Source organism: Mastigoproctus giganteus, chromosome 11 (genome assembly GCF_048544385.1).
Source record: "Mastigoproctus giganteus isolate SK-2022 chromosome 11, ASM4854438v1, whole genome shotgun sequence".
NCBI classification, from domain to species: Eukaryota; Metazoa; Arthropoda; class Arachnida; order Uropygi; family Thelyphonidae; genus Mastigoproctus; species Mastigoproctus giganteus.
In genome coordinates, this window is record NC_143585.1 from 79,464,073 (window position 1) to 79,483,893 (window position 19,821).

Sequence of the window (19,821 nt, forward strand, 5' to 3'; positions counted from 1 at the left end):
ATTATTCTATGTCCCCAGGGCCCTAGTAAATCTGGCCTTGGCAAGGTCAGAACTGTTTTTACTGTTATTGTCATCGGAACTGTTATGAAAGAATAATTTATCAAGCCACCAAGAAATTGAATATTTCTGACAAAAATTATTAAATTTTTGTTGTTGCTGTATCCAACCCATATTTCATCTGTTAAAAAGTGAGCCTATTTGTAAGAAATTTACCAGTTCATAATTGTTTGATCCAAAGACACTGGCCAACCGATCTTCTTTTGTGTGTATCCATTTAGGAATCCATATATCTAGTATATATCCATAGAAAATATAAGAGTAAAATATATAATTAAACTATAATTATTCCTACATGTAAATGGTAGAAAAGAAGACATTTTTACTGATATTAGATTTTGTATTTCTATTCTTTTTTTACATGGGAACTTTATTCCCAACTAGTACAATAAAACACAATACATAAAAAAAAAAAAAAAAAAACAGTAAGTGTACACAGATCAATAAAATCTCAATAAATATAATCTATGATGTGACTATTTACAAATCTACAGTGACTTCAACCCCCCCAGACCATTAATAAAATAATTTCTACATTATCTAACTTATTTAGATAAAGTAACTGCCATTACAGGATTCAAATTATATTAACCAAATTAATATTTAACAAGTCAACATTTTGAATTATTCACAGAATATCTTAAGATTTTTTTTAACAGGAGTATAATGATGAATACAAATAGCAAGATAACAAAAAATTTTCCACAAGGTAAACATTTAAGCTGCTCTGGCATTAGTTGGTCAATCAAGAGTCAAATAATTTTGATACTCGGAAATTTTCTAAAAATAAATTGTGACTATGGTTTAACACTAAATGCATGATCATATCTGAAGGACCTTATCTGATTAATGACATAAATAAAGATTACATGTATGTGTATACCCACATACACTAAATGAATACATACTTGCGTGTGTCAGTTAAAGTAATTTTAACTATATACAATTACAAAATATATCACATTTGCCGTTCATGTTTAATTCTTTCATATACATGTGGGGATTTGACAGAGCCATGTGTATTTTAAGAAAAAGTTGTGTATTTCACAACCATTTCTTGCAAAGAAATAATAATTCTGGCCTGCTGAAATCTTCAGCATCTTGAATTTAAACTATTTTCTTTGTTTTAGAAATAATAATCTGTTTATATGGAGAAGAATACTGTCAAAAATCATTACACTGTTTCTGGCTTCTTTCAGGGATTTCGCTGTCACAACAGCTTCTTTCAAGGATTTCACTGTTTTAGCAGCCATTCAAGAAAGAAACTGTCAGAAACCACGTGTTCAAGTAAGTCAGATCAGCTATTTATACACTGCACAGTGTTCTCCCCAGAAAATTTTGCCAGCTGGGTGGCATTATGAAGTATATGAGGTGGGGAAGTGTAATACTTCGCAATATTATAAAATTTTCTGTTATTTATAAATGTGACTTAAGTGATCCAGAGCAAAAATTAATTGCATAATTTAACATTATATGCTCCCGTCACATTGATCTCAATTTCATAGTATGTTCAAATTAATACTGATTCAGATCAGCGAGCAGTACCATATGGTACTGCAAGAATCGCTTAAATTTTAGCTGAGCAGTCAGTTAAATTCGCCAGGTGGTGCACCCATTAGATAGGTCCTGGAGAGAACACTGCTACAGAAGTTCTATCTTGCACTAAACAGTCTCATGCTGTGTTCATGCTGGTGTAATGTCCTCATGCCAATGTTTATTGGCATGAGGACATTACACCATATTATATTACACTATTATTATATTTTCCAAAAAAGAAAGTAGTGTAAAGTGAAAACCCAGGAAAAGGGTTTTTCTCACTTGTTTGTTATTTTAGATTATTTTTTTTGTAAGGGTTGTTCTTAAGCAGTGATAAAACTACAAATTTTGCCCCCCCATGAGATTCGTAAATGGGATTCCTCCATGCCAAGCCAACCCATGAAAAGTACATGCCCCTTAACCAACCCACATTATTAGGATGGTGATATGGTAGTTTTGCCAATGTTCTTAAGAGATAAACTTAAAAGTTAAAAAAATTTTAATAATGACTGCAGTCATGAACATGACATTTTATCTTCTTAGTGCACATGCTACTGTTCACCAGTCAATAAAAAATTAGTTGCTGTGTAGAACATACCTACACAGTCATTTCGGTTTGCATTTTTTTTTTCCACTTTTTTTTTTTTTATAATGCCCACTAAAACGAAAATGATATTTTATTTTTAAAGTCCATATAGCATGAATGATTAAAAATAAAACATTTAGTAAGATGTATTTAAAAATGGCTGCAATATAAGTGTTTATATCCTTGAGGCTTTGTCAGAATCCCACATGCCTACTTACATAACTTAAAACTTAATAAAATTTACTTTACAGAAAAAAAAAATTAAAAATCTAAATAAATAAGTAATTCAATTGTAATACATAAATATGCTTAAAATAAATGGGTCAATGTACATGGAGTAGTTAGGCATTTGTCTGACTAGTTTGTAAAATTTTAGGAAGTAAGTCTGTCCACTTCTGCAATCATACAAGTTGTACAACTATACAAATATAAAGGCCTATCCAAATCTTACATTTGTCTGAATACACTATTATGTTTAAAATGTGCTCGAGAAACCTACATACTAAAATAAGACTGAATTTAATAGAGATAAATTTTCTTAATTTCTAAGGTGCTCTCTCTATGGAAGAGAAGATTTCATGTATAAGAGCTAAGCATCTCAAATTCTATCCAATAACCAAAAAATTTAACTATATTCACTAAAAATCCATGCTAATTATATAATCAGAGAAATAGTGATATGAAGGGAAACTACTAAACCTTATGCAATAATAAATTTTGTGGCAGTTGCAAGCATTTCTTTCTGATTGTAGTAAGGATCTTTTTCACTCCTGGAGAGAGAGAGAGAGAGAGAGAGAGAGAGAGAGAGAGAGAGAGAGAGAGAGAGAGAGAGAGAGCAAATCTTTTACAAAATCCATTATCTGAAACTCAAATGAAATGGCTGCACCCTTGAGCTCTTCAATTATGTATGCAATTGATCAGTTTACCCACTGTATTTTTATAGAAACACCTCCTGCAAACAAACAAAAAAAAGAAAGAAAAAAGATGTTAAAATATCTATACAAAGATAAAATAAAACTTTGTATGTGTATACATCCACACACAAGGTGTTTCAATCAAAAGGCACCTAGGTCTATTTTGCTTACTTTTAGATTTAGCCATTGTCTGTACTGTTTTTGTCATAATTGGGTGATACCATTTAGATTTTACAAGTTCTGAATTTAAAATTTACCTATCAATGTCTTTTTTCTCAATGGGTGAGTTAGTTATTCCAAATCATTGGTTTAGTCTAAAAATGTCCTGAATGTACTTCTTAAATGAATGTAAACATATTTTATCTGAAGGAAAAAAGAGAAAAAAAAAAAAAAAAATTCAAAGGACCCCAAAGTTTGTATGGGATGTTTGCTCTTCAGTATGTGTTCAGCTGCACCAGCTATATGAAATAGTAGTAGTAGTGGCATGTGATGCAAGAAAGCAAGTGTATGAGCTTATGCAGCATCAGCCAAAAAAAAAACACACCATTCCCTCCAAATGCCTGTCCAGTTTCTCCTTAAATTTATTCAACCTATCAACTTCCACAACAACAGATGGAAGTTTGTTCCAGCAATTACCCACCAGCTGGATAAAGGCAAATTTCCGCACATCTATTCTACATCTGTCTTTTCTTAATTTGAATTTATACCCCCTTAGGTTCGTAATCTGAACAAGTGGAAGGATCCCATCAGAATTCAGCATGCTCAACCCATTCAAGGCCTTATACACCTCAAACAGATCACCGCGCAAGTGCCTAGTTTCCAGCCACTGCAATTTGCAGAACTTAAGCCTCTCTTGGTAAGAGGATCCCTTCATTCCCCTCACCAATCTTGTTGCCCTTCTCTGTACACACTCAAGCAAATCTACATCCTTCCTAAAATGAGGCCTCCAGACCTGTATGCAGTACTCAAGGAGTGGCCTGACCATTGCCTTATACAGAGGGACAATCACCTCCTTCTCCCTGATAGCAAAATTCCCATATATCATTGACAAAACCGCATGACCTGCCCTGGCAGCCTGTCTGCATTGCTCAGAAAACTTCATATCTGACTGCACAATTACTCCCAGGACTTTTTCATTTTCTACCACCTTAAGTGTAGCACCACACAGTTGGTACGTTTCTCTGGGGTTACTTCTACCCATATGCAGTACTTTGCATTTGTCAAGGTTAAACTTCAGTTGCCACTTCTTAGCCCATCTGCCCAAATTATCTAGATCCTGTTGCAGTAGCACACTGCCATTACTGTCATTAACAACCCTGCCAACCTTTGTATCATCTGCAAACTTCGACATTAAGCCTGATATACTTTCATCAATATCATTGATAAATATACAAAACAACATTGGACCCAACACCGAACCCTGTGGGACTCCACTAATAACATCAGTCCACAAAGAGCAGCACCCACTGATTACCACCCTCTGTCTTCTCCCACTTAACCATCCTTTAATCCATTGTAGCAACTTACCCTTAATACCATTCTGCTCCGATTTGTACAATAGGCTTCCATGCGCAACAGCGTCAAAAGCTTTCCTGAAATCCAAATATATGATATCAAAATTATTTTTTGCATCCAGTTCCTTTGTAACCACATCATAATATCCTATCAAATTTGTCAGACAAGACTTTCCCTTAACAAAACCATGCTATGTCTGAATTATTGCTGCAGTCTTGTCTAGATGATCCTGCAATGCATCTTTAACCAGTGACTCCATTATTTTACCCGGAACAGAAGTTCAACTAACTGGTCTGTAATTACTCGTGTCACCACCCTTTGATCCCCTTTGTGAATTGGGGATACATTTGCACATCTCCAGTCCATGAGAACCTCCCCTGAGTCCAATGATGCTCTCATAATTATGGCTAAGGGTTTGCTTAGTTGCTTTGCCGTCTCCTTTAATATAACTGGATAGATCTCATCCACTCCAGGTCTCTTTCTTATGTTTAACTTCAACAATTTCTCCTCCACTTTGCTCTCAGTTATTACAAAGTCATTAAGTATCCTGCTACAATTTGATAACCTTCTGCCATTTTCAAACCTTACTAATTCCTCATGTGTGAATGTAGATGCAAAATACTCATTCAGTTTGTTTGCTATCTGAGCAGGATCATCAACAGTCGAACCATCAATGTCAAGTGGACCAATCAGATTCATCCCCTTCCTTTTAGAGTTTATATAAGTAAAGAAATCCTTGCTGTTTTTCTTAGCATCTTTTGCCAAGGATTTCTCGTAATCTGCCTTCACCTGCCTAACCTCCTTTGTGACCTGATTACAGACTAGCTTATATCTGCCATAGGCTTCTGAGTCGCTGGATAATTCATATGCATCCCATGCATTTTTCTTCTCTGCCACGAGTCTCATTAGTTCATTTGACAAGCATTTACGCCTAAACCTTGAACAATATTTCTTAATAGGTATGAAACTTTTAGTAGCTTCCACGATTAATTCCTTGAATGCTTCCCATTTAGAATTTACTGTTGGTAACATCGTCAGTTGATCCCACTGTACAGAATTTAAAAACTGTCGGAGACCACTGTACTCACCCTTATAGAAGCAAAAACCCTTTCCTTTACTCCTGATGGTAATTAAATCTTTAAGTAAATCCCACATCAGTACACTGTGATCACTGCCACCTAGTGGTTCATTTATCTGCAAATTCTTAATACACGAATGATCACTGCTGATAACCAGATCAAGAGTATTACTCTCTCTGGTTGCCTCTTTAACATGCTGCTGCAGAAAACAATCATCCAATAAATCCACAAAAGTCTGACTAGTGTGTGAGTGACCAACCCACAAGTTCCAGTCAATATCTGAGAAGTTAAAATCCCCCATTATAAGACATTCCGATTTACTAGCCCAATATTTCTCTGTACAATTGTTCATTGTACTCATTCGAGTCATTAGGCCTATAACACATTCCTACTCTTATTTTTGCTTTCACAGTGCTTATGTCACACCAAACTGACTCAACAGTGCACTATTCATCTATATCAACTGGATGCACTTTTGATTTTATGTTTTTCTTAATTAACAGCATAACCCCTCCTCCCTGTCTATCCTTTCTGTACACATTGTACTTCCCAAATTCCAGTTCAGCATTCCTTATATCTGTGTGACACCAAGTCTCTGCTATCCCAACAATATCCGCCTTTGATGTCTTGACCAACACTTCAAATTCATCAAATTTATTTACTATACTTCTAGCATTGGTATAAATGCAAGCATACATGCTTATATTTACATACATACATGTAAATAAATATAACTAAAACTGTGCCATAATAAAGGTTCTGCATCTCTTTGCGCAACAACTATTATTGTATTATTATTTACATTCATTTCAGAAATACACTGATGACATTTTTAGATTAAACTTTAGATGGGATACAATTTTCCCACTGAAAAGAAAAAAAAAAAGCAGTTGATTAGGCAAAATTAAATTAAGCAATCATAAAATCAAAATGGTAACAGAGTCCAATTTTAACATCAAATTCAAAAATCTGATATTAAGATAGATGTAAAATATGACAAAAAAAAAAGTCCATACAACAAATAATAGCCTGAAAACACAGGCCCCAGAGTGCCTTTTAATGATACCCACCCACCCCAGTTAGAAAGCAACTAATGCAAGCTTATGAAATACATGAAATACCATTCTATTAACTGAAGACATAATTTAAAGAATTTATACCAAGTTCCAACCAACAACAGCCAATACATAATTATATAAATAAATATAACTAAAACTGTGCCATAATAAAGGTTCTGCATCTCTTTGCGCAACAACTACTATTGTATTATTATTTACATGCAAGTGAGATTAGGATATAAATTTCTACATTTTAATAGCAATAATAATAATAATGAAAAACCACTGAAGATTCTATTTTTTCAAGAAGCCACAGGATGTCCATAGTGTAAGAAAGCACAAACTATTCTGTCGGCCAAAGAATTCAGTGAAGTATACAAAAATATTACTTTCTAACACATTTGCCTTAGCGATCCAATTATTTTACCTATATGCTCCAAATCTGTTATATATTACCAAATACTATTCTTGAATATAGGTTCATTCAAAGCACTGGTGCATCAGATTTTGCATCTACAGAGATAAACTGAATTGAATTTATAATATTAACCAGAATTCAATGACACTGTAAATTAGAATATGGAATAAGCACTAAAATAACAGTTGAACCAGCAGTATAACGAACAAAAGAGTTGTGTGTTTTTATCACTTCAGGTATATGTGATCAAATCCAGACATAGGGCATTCCCCCTCCAATTATTCCTTGATACGTTTGACAAAAATTTAACAAAGTGATATACTTAAGAAAGGTATAAAAAAAAAAAAAAAGAAGAAGAAAAAGAAGAAAAAAAACAGGGAAAAAAAAGCAGCATTTGATTGGGAAGGGAATTTACTGATTAAATAAACTAATCATTGGATGTTAAACTGGAATTAAAATTTAACTCCACAGCATTCTGTGATCCATCTGGATCAAAAATATCACAGATAAGTCAATCACAGAATTCAGTATACCTCTGGATTAGGCAAAATTAAATTAAGCAATTACACATGTAAAGCAGTCATTTTACGTGTTGAGGTATAAATGTGTAATCGTAGTAATAATTCTTAACGTTTATAACATGTACTCTCAAATATCTTTGAATATAATTGACTTTTCAGAAAGATTATTACCAAATTAAAGATATGAGCAAATATTATCAACCAATTAAAGAATATGAACAGATAATTTACAAATATATATTACAATGCAATACTTTAAATCTTAAGATTGTCAACTTGTATCTCATATTTTCGAAGCAGCAGTAGAATAAACTAACCATTCGATATGCTATTTCAAAAATGAGATATTTGGGGTGTATAAGTAAATTAATGGGTTTCAGGGTTAATGGGTTAGAAATTAAAAAAAAAAAAAACTTTGTGGATACTGCACCAAATTGTTTGGCCATTGGAATACTTTGTGCTTACACAAACCATTACCATTCTGTGGCTTCTTAAAAAGATACGATGTATAGCAGTTTATGCATTATTATTGTCATTACTATTAAAATGCATAAAAATTTACAACCTAATGGTCAAATTATTTATTACATATATACAAGGCACGATATAAAATTTCAGGGACTGACCTTTTATCTTGAAATTGTGGCATAATAGTGAGTCGTGACTTGTCACAACGTGGTAACTCACTTAGACATAGTAGTGCTTGAATCGTCCATTTATCTGAAGTCAGTCTGGTGAGATTTACATTAAGACTGACAAGGTTTAAACTGTTTAAACTAACAGTATGGAGTGCTGATGTCACACTGCTTTAGTTGTCTTACTGCTTGACTTAAAATCCAACCACTAGGAGAATTATATTGGGGAACAAGCTTATTGCCTTGCCATCGTGAAAGTCTTACAATACCATAGGCATTAAAACTTCAAAATAATAAAACAGCTAATGATATTCTGGAATCTTCAAAATTATAGGATGTTTTTCCCTCCCTTGCATTTTTTTGGCTTATAGATGGTACTTTGCTCATACTTTAGTAGCATATGGCTATTGAGGTGGCAAGCAATAAGTATTATTGCTCACTATAATCATTCCCAATTGCTGGATCTTTTAAGTCAAGTATTGAGATGAATAAGGTCATGAAGTATCATCAATAATACTGTTCTCCATAGCCTGTGTCTGTAAAGTGAATGTATGCTAGGTTAATTACATGTATGACAGAAAAAAACCCAGTATTTCCAGTATAAAAATCCTATGCTTTAACTGAAATTAGCTATAATCTCAGGTGAAAGCCCTTTATAAAGTCTTCCTATAATGGAGCAGGTATCAAATTTCAGCTCCTTTGCAAAGAAGCAACAAGTTGTATCATAATTACAGAAATGGGATTCTTTCATATATGAAACTTTTAACAATTATTTCATCTTATCCCCCCCCTGCAAAGTTCTGCCTACAAAAGAATATTACTTCAGTTTTAACTATGCATAACTTTTAACATTTATTTCATTGAAACAAAATTTCCTTGCTGCATTCAAATATTTTTTCTGACCTGCTAAAGTCATTGTTTCAATCATTCAGGTGACTTTTTGATGTTGTATTCCCTTTCACTGAATATTTACTTTACCCTACAAGCCTATATAGCTGGGATTTTCAAATCTTTTGGAATATCGAAAAAAGATTTATGGGATCTGAAATTTGGTCATCATATATTTCAAGCCACAGTGTCTTGAAAAGTTTTGAAGAATGACACGAGTAACATGCTCTGATGATAAAACTATTCATTAAACATAAGAAAGACTGAAAATGTTGACTGAGTCAGAGAACTTTGGGATAAACAGAAGTTCTACCTAAATTATACTCTCCAGGTGAAAATGTTAGTTAATGAGCAGTTGCTGGTTTTAGAGAATAATGGCTCTTAAAGCTGTTGTTGTTTCTTTGGGTTTAATGGTGCAAGAGCAGCTAGGCCATAATGCACCTAACCTCAGGTTAGAAGTGACATACAGTTTACTGAAAGCTTTTATGTAATATTTACAGCATGTTATAATATCGAATGTGTTTGAGATAGGTAAAAATTTTGGCTACATTAGCATAGGCATATGATGCAGGAAAGCAAGCTTATAACAGCATCAGCCAATAAAAAAAAAAAAAAAAACCTTTCCAATTTCACCCATCCAGTCACTCCAAATGTTTGTCTACTTCAGCCTTAAATTTATTTAAGCTATCAACTTCCACAACAACAGATGGAAATCTGTTCCAGCAATCAGCTACCCGCTGGCTAAAGGCAAACTTCCGCACATTATTCTACAACTGTCTTTCCTCAATTTGAATCTATGCCCCCTCGGGTTATTAATCGGAGCAAGTGGAAGTATCCCATCAGCACTGAGCCTGCTCAAATCATTCAGGCCTTATACAGCCAGTCCCCGACTTACATAGGGGTTGCGTTCCATGAAATTCCAAGTAAGTCCAATTTTACGTGTCAGAATTTCCCTAAATGCTTATGCAGCACTGCAACTATGCGTGCTGAATTTGATTGAAGCAAAAAAGAAATGTTCGACGAACATGTAAATAGAATTATTTATTCAGTTTTTTTATCTCATGCACAGGAAAAATTACAAAAAGATAAAGGAGACAGGCACAACGCCAGCAAGTTTTACCTTTCGAGCATCATTGCCGGAATTAACTCTCAGCTGATAAGCGTGGCGCTGCGGAAGTTGAGGGATGTGGAGATTTAGAAGGGGTTTTTTCTAACACATCACAAAATTTCTCTGCAGCTGCAGAATTGGCACTGGCGATTTCACCGCATACTTTAAGTTTTGGAAACCAGCACGATGCTTGAACCTATTAAACCACCCATTGCTTGTCACGCACTTGGCTTGGGGTTTGCCATACTTATCCTTAATATCTTCATAAATACTTCTTGCTTTTGCTTGAATGGCCATTGGACTCAGCGGCACTTGCTTCTGAATCTGATTTTCCACCCATATTATTAATAGCTTTGCCATCTTCGATATAGCACCTGAATGCTGTTTTGTTAAAGGATCAACAGTTTGGACTTTCTGCAAGATCAGTGGCTTTAAGTAGATGCATATGAGCCAAACTGTAATACACAGCTCACAGTTCAACATTACTTATATATTCTCCCTTACACAACAGAGACAGACAAGCTGCCTCTGACCTGTTTTTTTACTATAAGCATACCTCTTACGTTAGCCCAACTATTAGCAGATATACCAGATGCGGACGTGTTCTGTCCATAGTCTAGCAAGTATAACTTCTTGTCTGTTATCTGGATACTGTATTTCCATGCTTTCATGTCTTTCTTTATATGGAATTACTTGTTAGTTTGGTTTTCCCAGATTTGTTGCCATTTTTTTTGCACATTTCTGCTTAATAATTAACTTGTAACCTGAGAATGTCACTTTGAAGGAAGGATCAAAAATGTTACTTGCAGCTCTGGCAGCTAAATCTGCACGCTTGTTTCCCAAGATACCACTATGACCAGGAATCTAGCAGATGATGCTCTGCTTATTTCCATTTAATTTGATTAAAATCTCTCAGATCTCTACAAGTAGTGGATTGTCATGCTTTTTCTTTCACTGAGGAATCACTAGGTGGCAGTGATCACAGTGTACTGCTGTGGGATTTACTTAAAGATATAACTACCATCAGGGGTAAAGAGAAGGATTTTTGTTTTCGTAAAGGTGACTACAGCCATAATTATGAGAGCATCCTTGGACTCTGGGGAGGTCCCCATGGACTGGAGATTAACAGTTTAACTTCTGTTCCGGGTAAAATAATGGAGTCACAGGTTAAAGATGCATTGCAGGATCATCTAGACAAGACTTCAGCAATAATACAGACACAGCATGGGTTTGTTAAGGGAAAGTCTTGTCTGACAAATTTGACAGATGTACCAACCGTATGATGTTACACTCAGTGTAGTATAGAATGAAAAAGACATGGAAGTAATTGTTTTTTTTTTTTAGGAAACCCCAAACACGAGAGGTATAGTACCCAAACCTATAGTACTTATTACCGTGCTTTGGTTGGAGGTTGAGAGGACGAAAGGAGTTATTGGTTGACATTGGACTTGAACTTTTGTAGACTGCAATTTTCAGGAAATACGTATTAAGGAAGGTTGTTCCAGAAAATGGCAGTCGAATGAATAAACGAGGAAGATGAAAAGTTGGTTCTGTAAGTTTGAAGTTGGACAGTAAATGGATGTTGGCTGGTGGCAGCACGTGTTCAGACTGTTTTGAAAGAGAGCAGGAATTATAGAAGCCGATTCAGAAGAACAGTACCCATGGAAGTATCTGTAGAAGAGGCATACAGCAGAAACAGTACGTCTATGAGACAGCTAGTGGAGAGACTCTGTTAGAGATGAATCATTAATTAACCTAACTGTCCTCCTCTGAATGGAATCAAGAAGCCTGAGAGAGGTTTTGGGGGCACCACCCCAGATGTGGAACAATATTCCATGGTAGGGCGGATTTGCGATTTGTAAAGAGTGAACAGCTGTTTGGAAGAAAAGTAACGGCGAGAGCGAAAGAGAAAACCAAGTTTTTTAGATGCAGATGCAGAGGAAGCAATATTTGTAATGTGCTTGTGCCAAGAGAGATTCGAAATCAGGGTAATCCCCAAAAGAGAGATATCATTTTGCCTAGAAATCGGAGTATCACCAAAGATAAGCAAAGGAGCAGAAGAATCCTTTTTGTGAGATATAAGACTAGACTGAGTTTTAGAAGGATTGAAATCAACTAAGTTGTCTTTGCCCAACTGGAAAATTACTTGGAGATCGGCATTTAAGGAACTGGTAGCAGAATTTTGAGAAGTTGAAGCTCATTGAGCAGGACAAGGTTTCTCAAAATGGAAAGTGGAATGCAATGTGCTATCATCGGCAAAATTATGGATAGGATTTCCAGTCAATGGAAGAAGGTCATTAATATACAAGAGGAAAAGAGTGGGGGAAAGAACTGAACCTTGGGGGACACCAGCATTAGTGGAAAAGTTAGAAGACAGAGAGCCATCTACCATCACCCTCAGTGAGTGATCACAGAGAAAACTGGATAACCAATTACAAAAAACAGTTGGCAAACCATAAGATGGAAGCTTGTTTAGAAGACCTTTATGCCAAACATGATCGAAAGCCTTTGAGATGTCAAGAGCAACTGCTTGTGTTTCACCAAACTTTTCCATTGAATTAGTCCATAAATGGATAACATAAGCCAGAATATCACTAGTGGATCAACACTGTCGGAATCCACACCGATGATCGTTGATCAGACGGAAGGTTTCTAGGTAGTTTAAGAGTTGGCGGTTAATTGATTTCTTCATTATTTTAGAAAGAGTAGAAGTAATTGCAATGGGAAGATAATTGGATGGGACGGATCTGCCACCCTTTTTAGGAACTGGCTGGATATGAGCAAATTTCCAAGAAGGGGAAAAACCTTTGGAATAAGAAAGTAAAAAAAGGCGGCAAAGAACAGGAGTAAGTTCAGGAGCACAAGTGGAGAAATACCATCAGGACCTGGAGCTTTCTTAACGTCAAAATTCTTCTGACATCCTTTTGACAGAAGACCACAGGAGGCATTGAATGGAGCATGTTGGGAATGGCGGGAGGTGTTTTACTAAGATCATTAATACATGAGTTGGAAGAAAAATGGGTCAGCTTTATCCTTGGCTGAAGTGATAACAGAACCATCTGGTTTGGACAGAGGTGGGAGCAGAGATGGGCAAAAGTTGCAGCCAATAGCTTTGGCAAGAGACCAGAATGCTTGACTACCATTACGGCAAGAAGCAAGTTTTCTACTCTTAGCCTGTTCAAACTCTAGTTTGGACTGATTAATAACTGCTTTACAATTGTTGCAAGTTTTGGTGTAGGCAGAAAATGAAACTGAAGAATTAGAAACAAGCCAATTACGATATGCAACGTTCTTCTCTTGAACAGCCTTAGCACATTTATTGGAAAACCAAGGTTTAGATAAAATAAAAACAGATTTTAAAGTGGAGTGTGGGATAAAGGATTCCATTCCTGCAAGAATAATTTCACTGAAACGATCTGAGCAAACAGTGACATCAAGTTTTGAAACAGTAATCCGACCATGGAAAAGAAGAAAAGAAATCTCGCAGGTCATCCCATTTTGCAATCTTGTAATTCCAAACAATACGAGGTTGGGAACAGCCATGAGATAAAAGCTCAATTTGGAGAAAAGCCAACCACCAAGTTGTGATCTGAGGTGCCTAAAGAACCTCTCACTTTGACTGTATACTTAGAAGGGTTGTTTGTCAGAAAAAGATCAAGTGCGTTGGCTGTATGGTTAGGATTGTTCGTTATTATTGTAGGTAAATGAACAATCTGTGCAAGGTCATTAATAATTGCAAAAGCCTCAGCATCTCGACCAGCTGGGTCAATGTGACTAGAAAACGGAAGCCAGCTGGAGTTGTGAACATTAAAATCACCAAGGAAGATTACCTCACCGTTAGGAAAGTTGGACTGGAGAAAGTCAAGTTGCATAGAGAGTAAATCAAAGAGCTCGAAGTGATTAGGGGAGTTGGGAGAACGGTAGAGACAACAGATGAATTTGACACAATGAGGTAGAGAGATTTTAGGACAGAGAAGATCGAAAAGAGGAGATTCCAAATTACCAAGTCTCTGACGGGGAATATCGGAATGGACATATGCACAAGTACCATCTTTGAGGCAAAATGAATCATACAGCAAATAATTAGGGCAACTGAGATGAGCAATAGTTGAATCAACCGATAACTGGGATTCTGTCATAAAAAAATACATGGGGTTTGGCACACTGCAAGTGGAAATGCACATCATTGAGACCACGTATATTTATGAAATGAATTAGGAAGTGTTTTGGAGGTTTAGATCTTTTCACAGATAAGCTTACTCTATTAGTTTGACAATTCGTGGTGGATTCAATAGTAAGAAAAAGTCTACCACATGATGTATGAAGTAATGAAATTTTTGGATATGGCGTACACATGGTAAGAATATACTCAGATCCTTGACATAACGTGGCCTCGACAAGCACAAATACAAATTGAGGATGGTCGGTTCCAGAATAAATGTTTGCCTTTAGACAATGGGTGGTTGATTGTTGGAACAAACATCCGTCTGTTGTTGTGGAAGTTGAGAATTTAAATAAATTCAAAGAAGGACTAGACAAATTATTGGAGGGAATGAATAGGTGAAATGGAAGGTGTCAGGTTTTTCTCTTTTTTTTTTTTGTTGATGCTGTATAAGCTTGCTTTCTTGCAGCTTTGCCACTGCTAATGGCAATGAACAAATTTGTACCAAAAGTAAGTAACTAAAATTGCTTTTCATTAGCTGTTGTTTAATTAAAAAACTAATATTACTAAATTATTCACTAATATATCTAAAATGCAACAGAAGTTAATAAAAGTTACTACATTGATTTATTTCAATTTATTATTATTAAACCACCTACTTTTAAACACACACACTGGCAAAAAATATGAATCTTTATTCAGTATTGAATCAAGTTGGTCTTTGTTTCAAATAACAGCTTTTGGTCTAATTGTAACTATTCTTCCAGCAGAATATCACATAGCTGCGACAAAGTTGAAGGAAGAGGACTTTGTTACCAAATAGCTCTCTCTCTCTCTCTCTCTCTCTCTCTCTCTCTCTCTCTCTCTCTCTAGCATATCCCACACACTCTCAATAGCATTGAGATCAGGTGAATGTGGGGGGAAGGGGGGGGGGAAGATGGTGGAAACCCATGTTCTACAAAACATTCTTGCATGATGTGCTATTGAATTGTCATCCATAAAATGGCCATCAACTTTGGGACAAAAGTGTAACATTGCATGGTGCAGTAGATCTGATACAAAATTCAGGTATTCCATGGATGACATTCGATTTTACACGGTATCAATGGACTGAGTCCATGCCAACAAAACATTCCCCATACAACAATACTATCCAGATGCTTGGGTTGTCTTAATAAGGAAAGCAGGGTCCAGTGCTTCGCGAGTTTCTTGCCACTGTGCTCTTTGCCTACCATCAGTGACAAAACAAAAGTGTATCATTATTTGTCTGATCACATGACTTTCTTCCATTGTTCCACTGCCCAATCATGAAGCGGAGTTTGGGGGGACCCCAGGAGCTGCATTACAAATAACACTGTGTCCAATCATGACATTCTAAGTGCACTGCAAGCAGATTTTTCTGGTTTTTCTCTGAAACAGGTGATGTTCAAATAGGCAGGTGACTGCCAATACCCAATTTCTTCAATTCCCTACACATGGTATGGGTTAAAATAGGTCAGTTCTGAGCTTGGCTGAATTCAGATGTTATTGGCTGCACACTGGATGTCTTATTTTTCCATACAGTCCTCCTTGGAGTGCAATGGCTTTGCTCTTGAAGTATTTTTTTTCTGCCACATTTAAGCCCTTGAGGATACTTTTGAGAAACCAGTTATGCCTTTTGTTTCTTGAATCGTGGTTCTGCTAAACATACACCCGTGATAAGATCTTTTTCAAAGTCTGATAGATAGATCGCATGTTTCCCCCCATCAGATTACTGCAGTCAAACAGCCTGTGCATTCTTCGTACTCAACAAGGCAACATGTCATCACCTCACATCAGTTTTCTTTGCATCTATTTTCATTTATTTGCATTTCTTCAGTCTGTGACTGTCTTAATACAAAGGTTTGTATTTTTTTGGCCAGTGTGTGTAATGAGTCATATTGATCCAAAGAGTGCAAGCATATAGTAATTTTGAACAGAATAATGGGTTAATATAAATTTATATTAATCACATAGAAGGGCCAAGAAAAACAAATATATATTTATGAAGCTTATATATATATATATATATATATAAATATATACATACTTGACTTGTTCCTGTATAAATATCACACTAGAGTGGCTTTCTTTGATTTTTCTTGATTGGCATACCACGCAAACATTTCTTCGTGAAAAGCATCAGCAACAGACATACGAGGAGAATTCTCTTCGAAGGAGAAGTTGTTTGATGTGATATGAGTATCTGTTTCTGACCTACTAAATAAACAAAAAATCTCAAATGCAAAAACAAAACTAATTTTTCTAAAATTTATCAGGATTTTAATTCTCTTTTTATAATACTACAAAACAAATACAATCCATATATATATACAGGGTGTCCAGGCTAGAGGTATCCAAAAATACACACATATCTCAGCATCTATAAGGTGTATTAAAATAATTTTTTGTTATTATACAGAGTACTCACCAAGTTTTTATGAAGGTTAGTAAAGTTCAATGTGGCACCTTTTGTAGCACGACAGATGTTAAAGTGATACTCAAGTTCTTGCTAAGTGTTTTCCAGCATCTGAGGCGTTATTAGAGCAACTGCTTCAACGATACGCTGTTTCAAATCATCTAAATCTCAAACTTTTCTCTGGTACACACAGCCTTTAATAAAGGCATCTATGCAAAAAAGTGCAATGGAGTCATACCCGGAGATCTAGGCGGCCAGGCAGTTGGGCCTCCTCTTCCGATCCAAGGTCCAGGAAAAGTGCTGTTCAAAAACGTGGTAACATCTCGATGGAAGTGTGGTGGAGCACCATCTTGCTGAAACTTGGGGGAATTTGTGGAACAGCAAAGATCTGCAGCATGTCAAGGCAAGTGTGTCCCGTCACTGTGGGCTCTATGAAAAAAAAAAAAAAAAAAAAATGGACTGATGATATTTTTGTGCATTCCTAACCTGAGGACTGAGGCAATAGCCATTCTTATGCCGTTTTTGTGCGTGCACAAAAACGGCATAAGAATGGCTATTGCCTCAGTGCATGCACAACAACGGCATAAGTACTGGCAACGCACCTGTGCTTAGTGACCTTGACAGTGTGATAAAACAAATCTTGGAGAGATTTCCTATTAACTGCGCTTTCATTTGAGAAAATATAATGAATGGTTCTTTCATAAGCCGTTATTTTTGGATACCTCTAGCCCAGACACCCTGTATATGTGTGTATGTGTAACACACACACACACCTGGACCAATGCTCTGTAACAATAGGAATTTATTTGGTACTTTCTCATGCTGGTCTTTCACAGCATAAACATGATATTACTATGACATCATGGAAAGAAACATTCAAAGAGTACCCAAGGTAGGTAAGCACTCAATCATGGCATGCAATATTGGTCAGTACAGTGGTTCCAAAATACATTTTATTGTGAGTATAAATCTGACTAATGAGTTTTTTATATAATTATTTCAAAAGATTAACAATAAAATACAAGTTTGAGATGTGGTCCAAAAAAAGTTCGAGAAATGACTTTGTATCTTGAAATTTAAGTATCATAGTAAGTTGCAACATGCTTGGTGACTCATCTAGACATAGTAACACACAAATCACCTACTTATTTGCAGTCAGTCTGAATTAGTAAATAGGTGTTTCATGTTGTTTCATCGCATTTTAAAATGAATTATTTTACCGAGTAGTGAATTTTTTAAAATTTTGTCTTAAATTAAGAAGTGAAACAGAACAAAAATATTAAAAACAATTTTTGGAGAAGATTGTGTTGTTTGAAAATTTTACGGTGGTTTTAAAAGTTTAAATGGACCACTTATCTGTCAAAGATGAGCTTCACTCTGGAAGCCCTTGAACTTCAATGTACAATGCATCACTCCTGATCAGATAATAATAATAAATTTTCTGTTTATACTCCGGGACGACCAAACGGTCAGAGGAGTTAGGTTATTATCTATTATAACTACTTAGATTTTACGAACATAACATTTTAACTTAATACATATAACTTAAACTTGGTAGGAGGTAAAACTCATGTTTGTGATCTGCTCAGGAGTGATAGATGTTTAAATATCTGCAAAGTTGCTCATGAAACTGATTTTTCTTATGAACATATCAACTTTAATGAGAGATTTGAGAATGTGATGTGTTTCATCCAAGTTTGTGCCTCACATTCTTACTGATAAGAAAGCAGCAAGTTCTTGGAAGTAAGGATCTTCCTCAATTTGCTGCTGACAACCAATACTTTTTTTGGTGTTGAATTGTGGGTGTATGGCTGTGAAGTACTGATTAAGTAAGCATGTGAAGATCATGTTTATTGTATTTTTTTTTGACTCACAGGGCATTGTTCATTATGAAGCATAATGAACAATTCTTAATGATTTTGTAATAATTGAGAAAAAAGTGGAGGAGAAATTGTTGTTAAAGTTAAACATAAGAAAGGCACCTGGGATGGATGGGATCTATCCAGTTATATTAAAGGAGGCGGCAAAGCAACTAAGCAAACCCTTAGCCATAATTATGAGAGCATCCTTGGACTCAGGGGAGATCCCCATGGAATAGAGATGTGCAAATGTGTCCCCAATTCACAAAGGGGATCGAAGGGTGACACGAGTAATTACAGACCAGTTAGTTTAACTTCTGTTCCGGGTAAAATAATGGAGTCATTGGTTAAAGATGCATTGCAGGATCATCTAGACAAGACTGCAGCAATAATTCAGACACAGCATGGGTTTGTTAAGGGAAAGTCTTGTCTGACAAATTTGATTGGTTATTATGATGTGGTTACAAAGGAACTGGATGCAAAAAATAATTTTGATGTCATATACTTGGATTTCAGGAAAGCTTTTGACACTGTTGCACATGGAAGACTACTGTACAAATTGGAGCAGAATGGTATTAAGGGCAAGTTGCTACAATGGATAAAAGGATGGTTGAGTGGGAGAAGACAGAGGGTGGTAATTAATGGGTACTACTCTTTGTGGACTAATGTTATTAGTGGAGTCCCACAGGGTTCGATGTTGGGTGCATTGTTGTTTTGTATATTTATCAATGATATTGATGAAGGTATATCAGGCTTAGTATCAAAGTTTGCAGATAACACAAAGGTTGGCAGGGTTGTTAATGACAGTAATGGCAGTGTGTTACTGCAACAGGATCTAGAAAATTTGGGCAGATGGGCTGAGAAGTAGCAACTGAAGTTTCAACATTGAAAAATGCAAAGTACTGCATATGGGTAGAAGTAACCCCAGAAACGTACCAACTGTGTGGTACTACACTTAAGGTGGTAGAAAATGAAAAAGACCTGGGAGTAATTGTGCAGTCAGATATGAAGTTTTCTGAGCAATGCAGACAGGCTGCCAGGGCAGGTC

General features: G+C 35.8%; 1 protein-coding gene across 4 annotated transcripts in view; it reads right to left on the reverse strand.

Moving 5' to 3' along the window:
* Nucleotides 1-615: 615 nt before the first annotated feature.
* LOC150078178 (FERM domain-containing protein 4A-like) overlaps nucleotides 616-19,821 on the reverse strand; it is a 418,597-nt gene continuing 399,391 nt past the window's right edge. For 2 of the 4 annotated variants that reach the window (XM_090384902.1, XM_090384904.1), the window contains exons 22-23: nucleotides 16,546-16,715; nucleotides 616-3,131 (exon numbers count right to left, since the gene is read on the reverse strand). In XM_090384902.1, coding sequence (XP_090241028.1) covers nucleotides 16,568-16,715 — 148 coding nt within the window. In that variant the 3' untranslated portion in view covers nucleotides 616-3,131; nucleotides 16,546-16,567. Of the gene's footprint in view, nucleotides 3,132-16,545; nucleotides 16,716-17,242; nucleotides 17,344-19,821 lie in introns of those variants that run through there. The other 2 variants (XM_090384903.1, XM_090384905.1) reach the window with 2 other exon arrangements.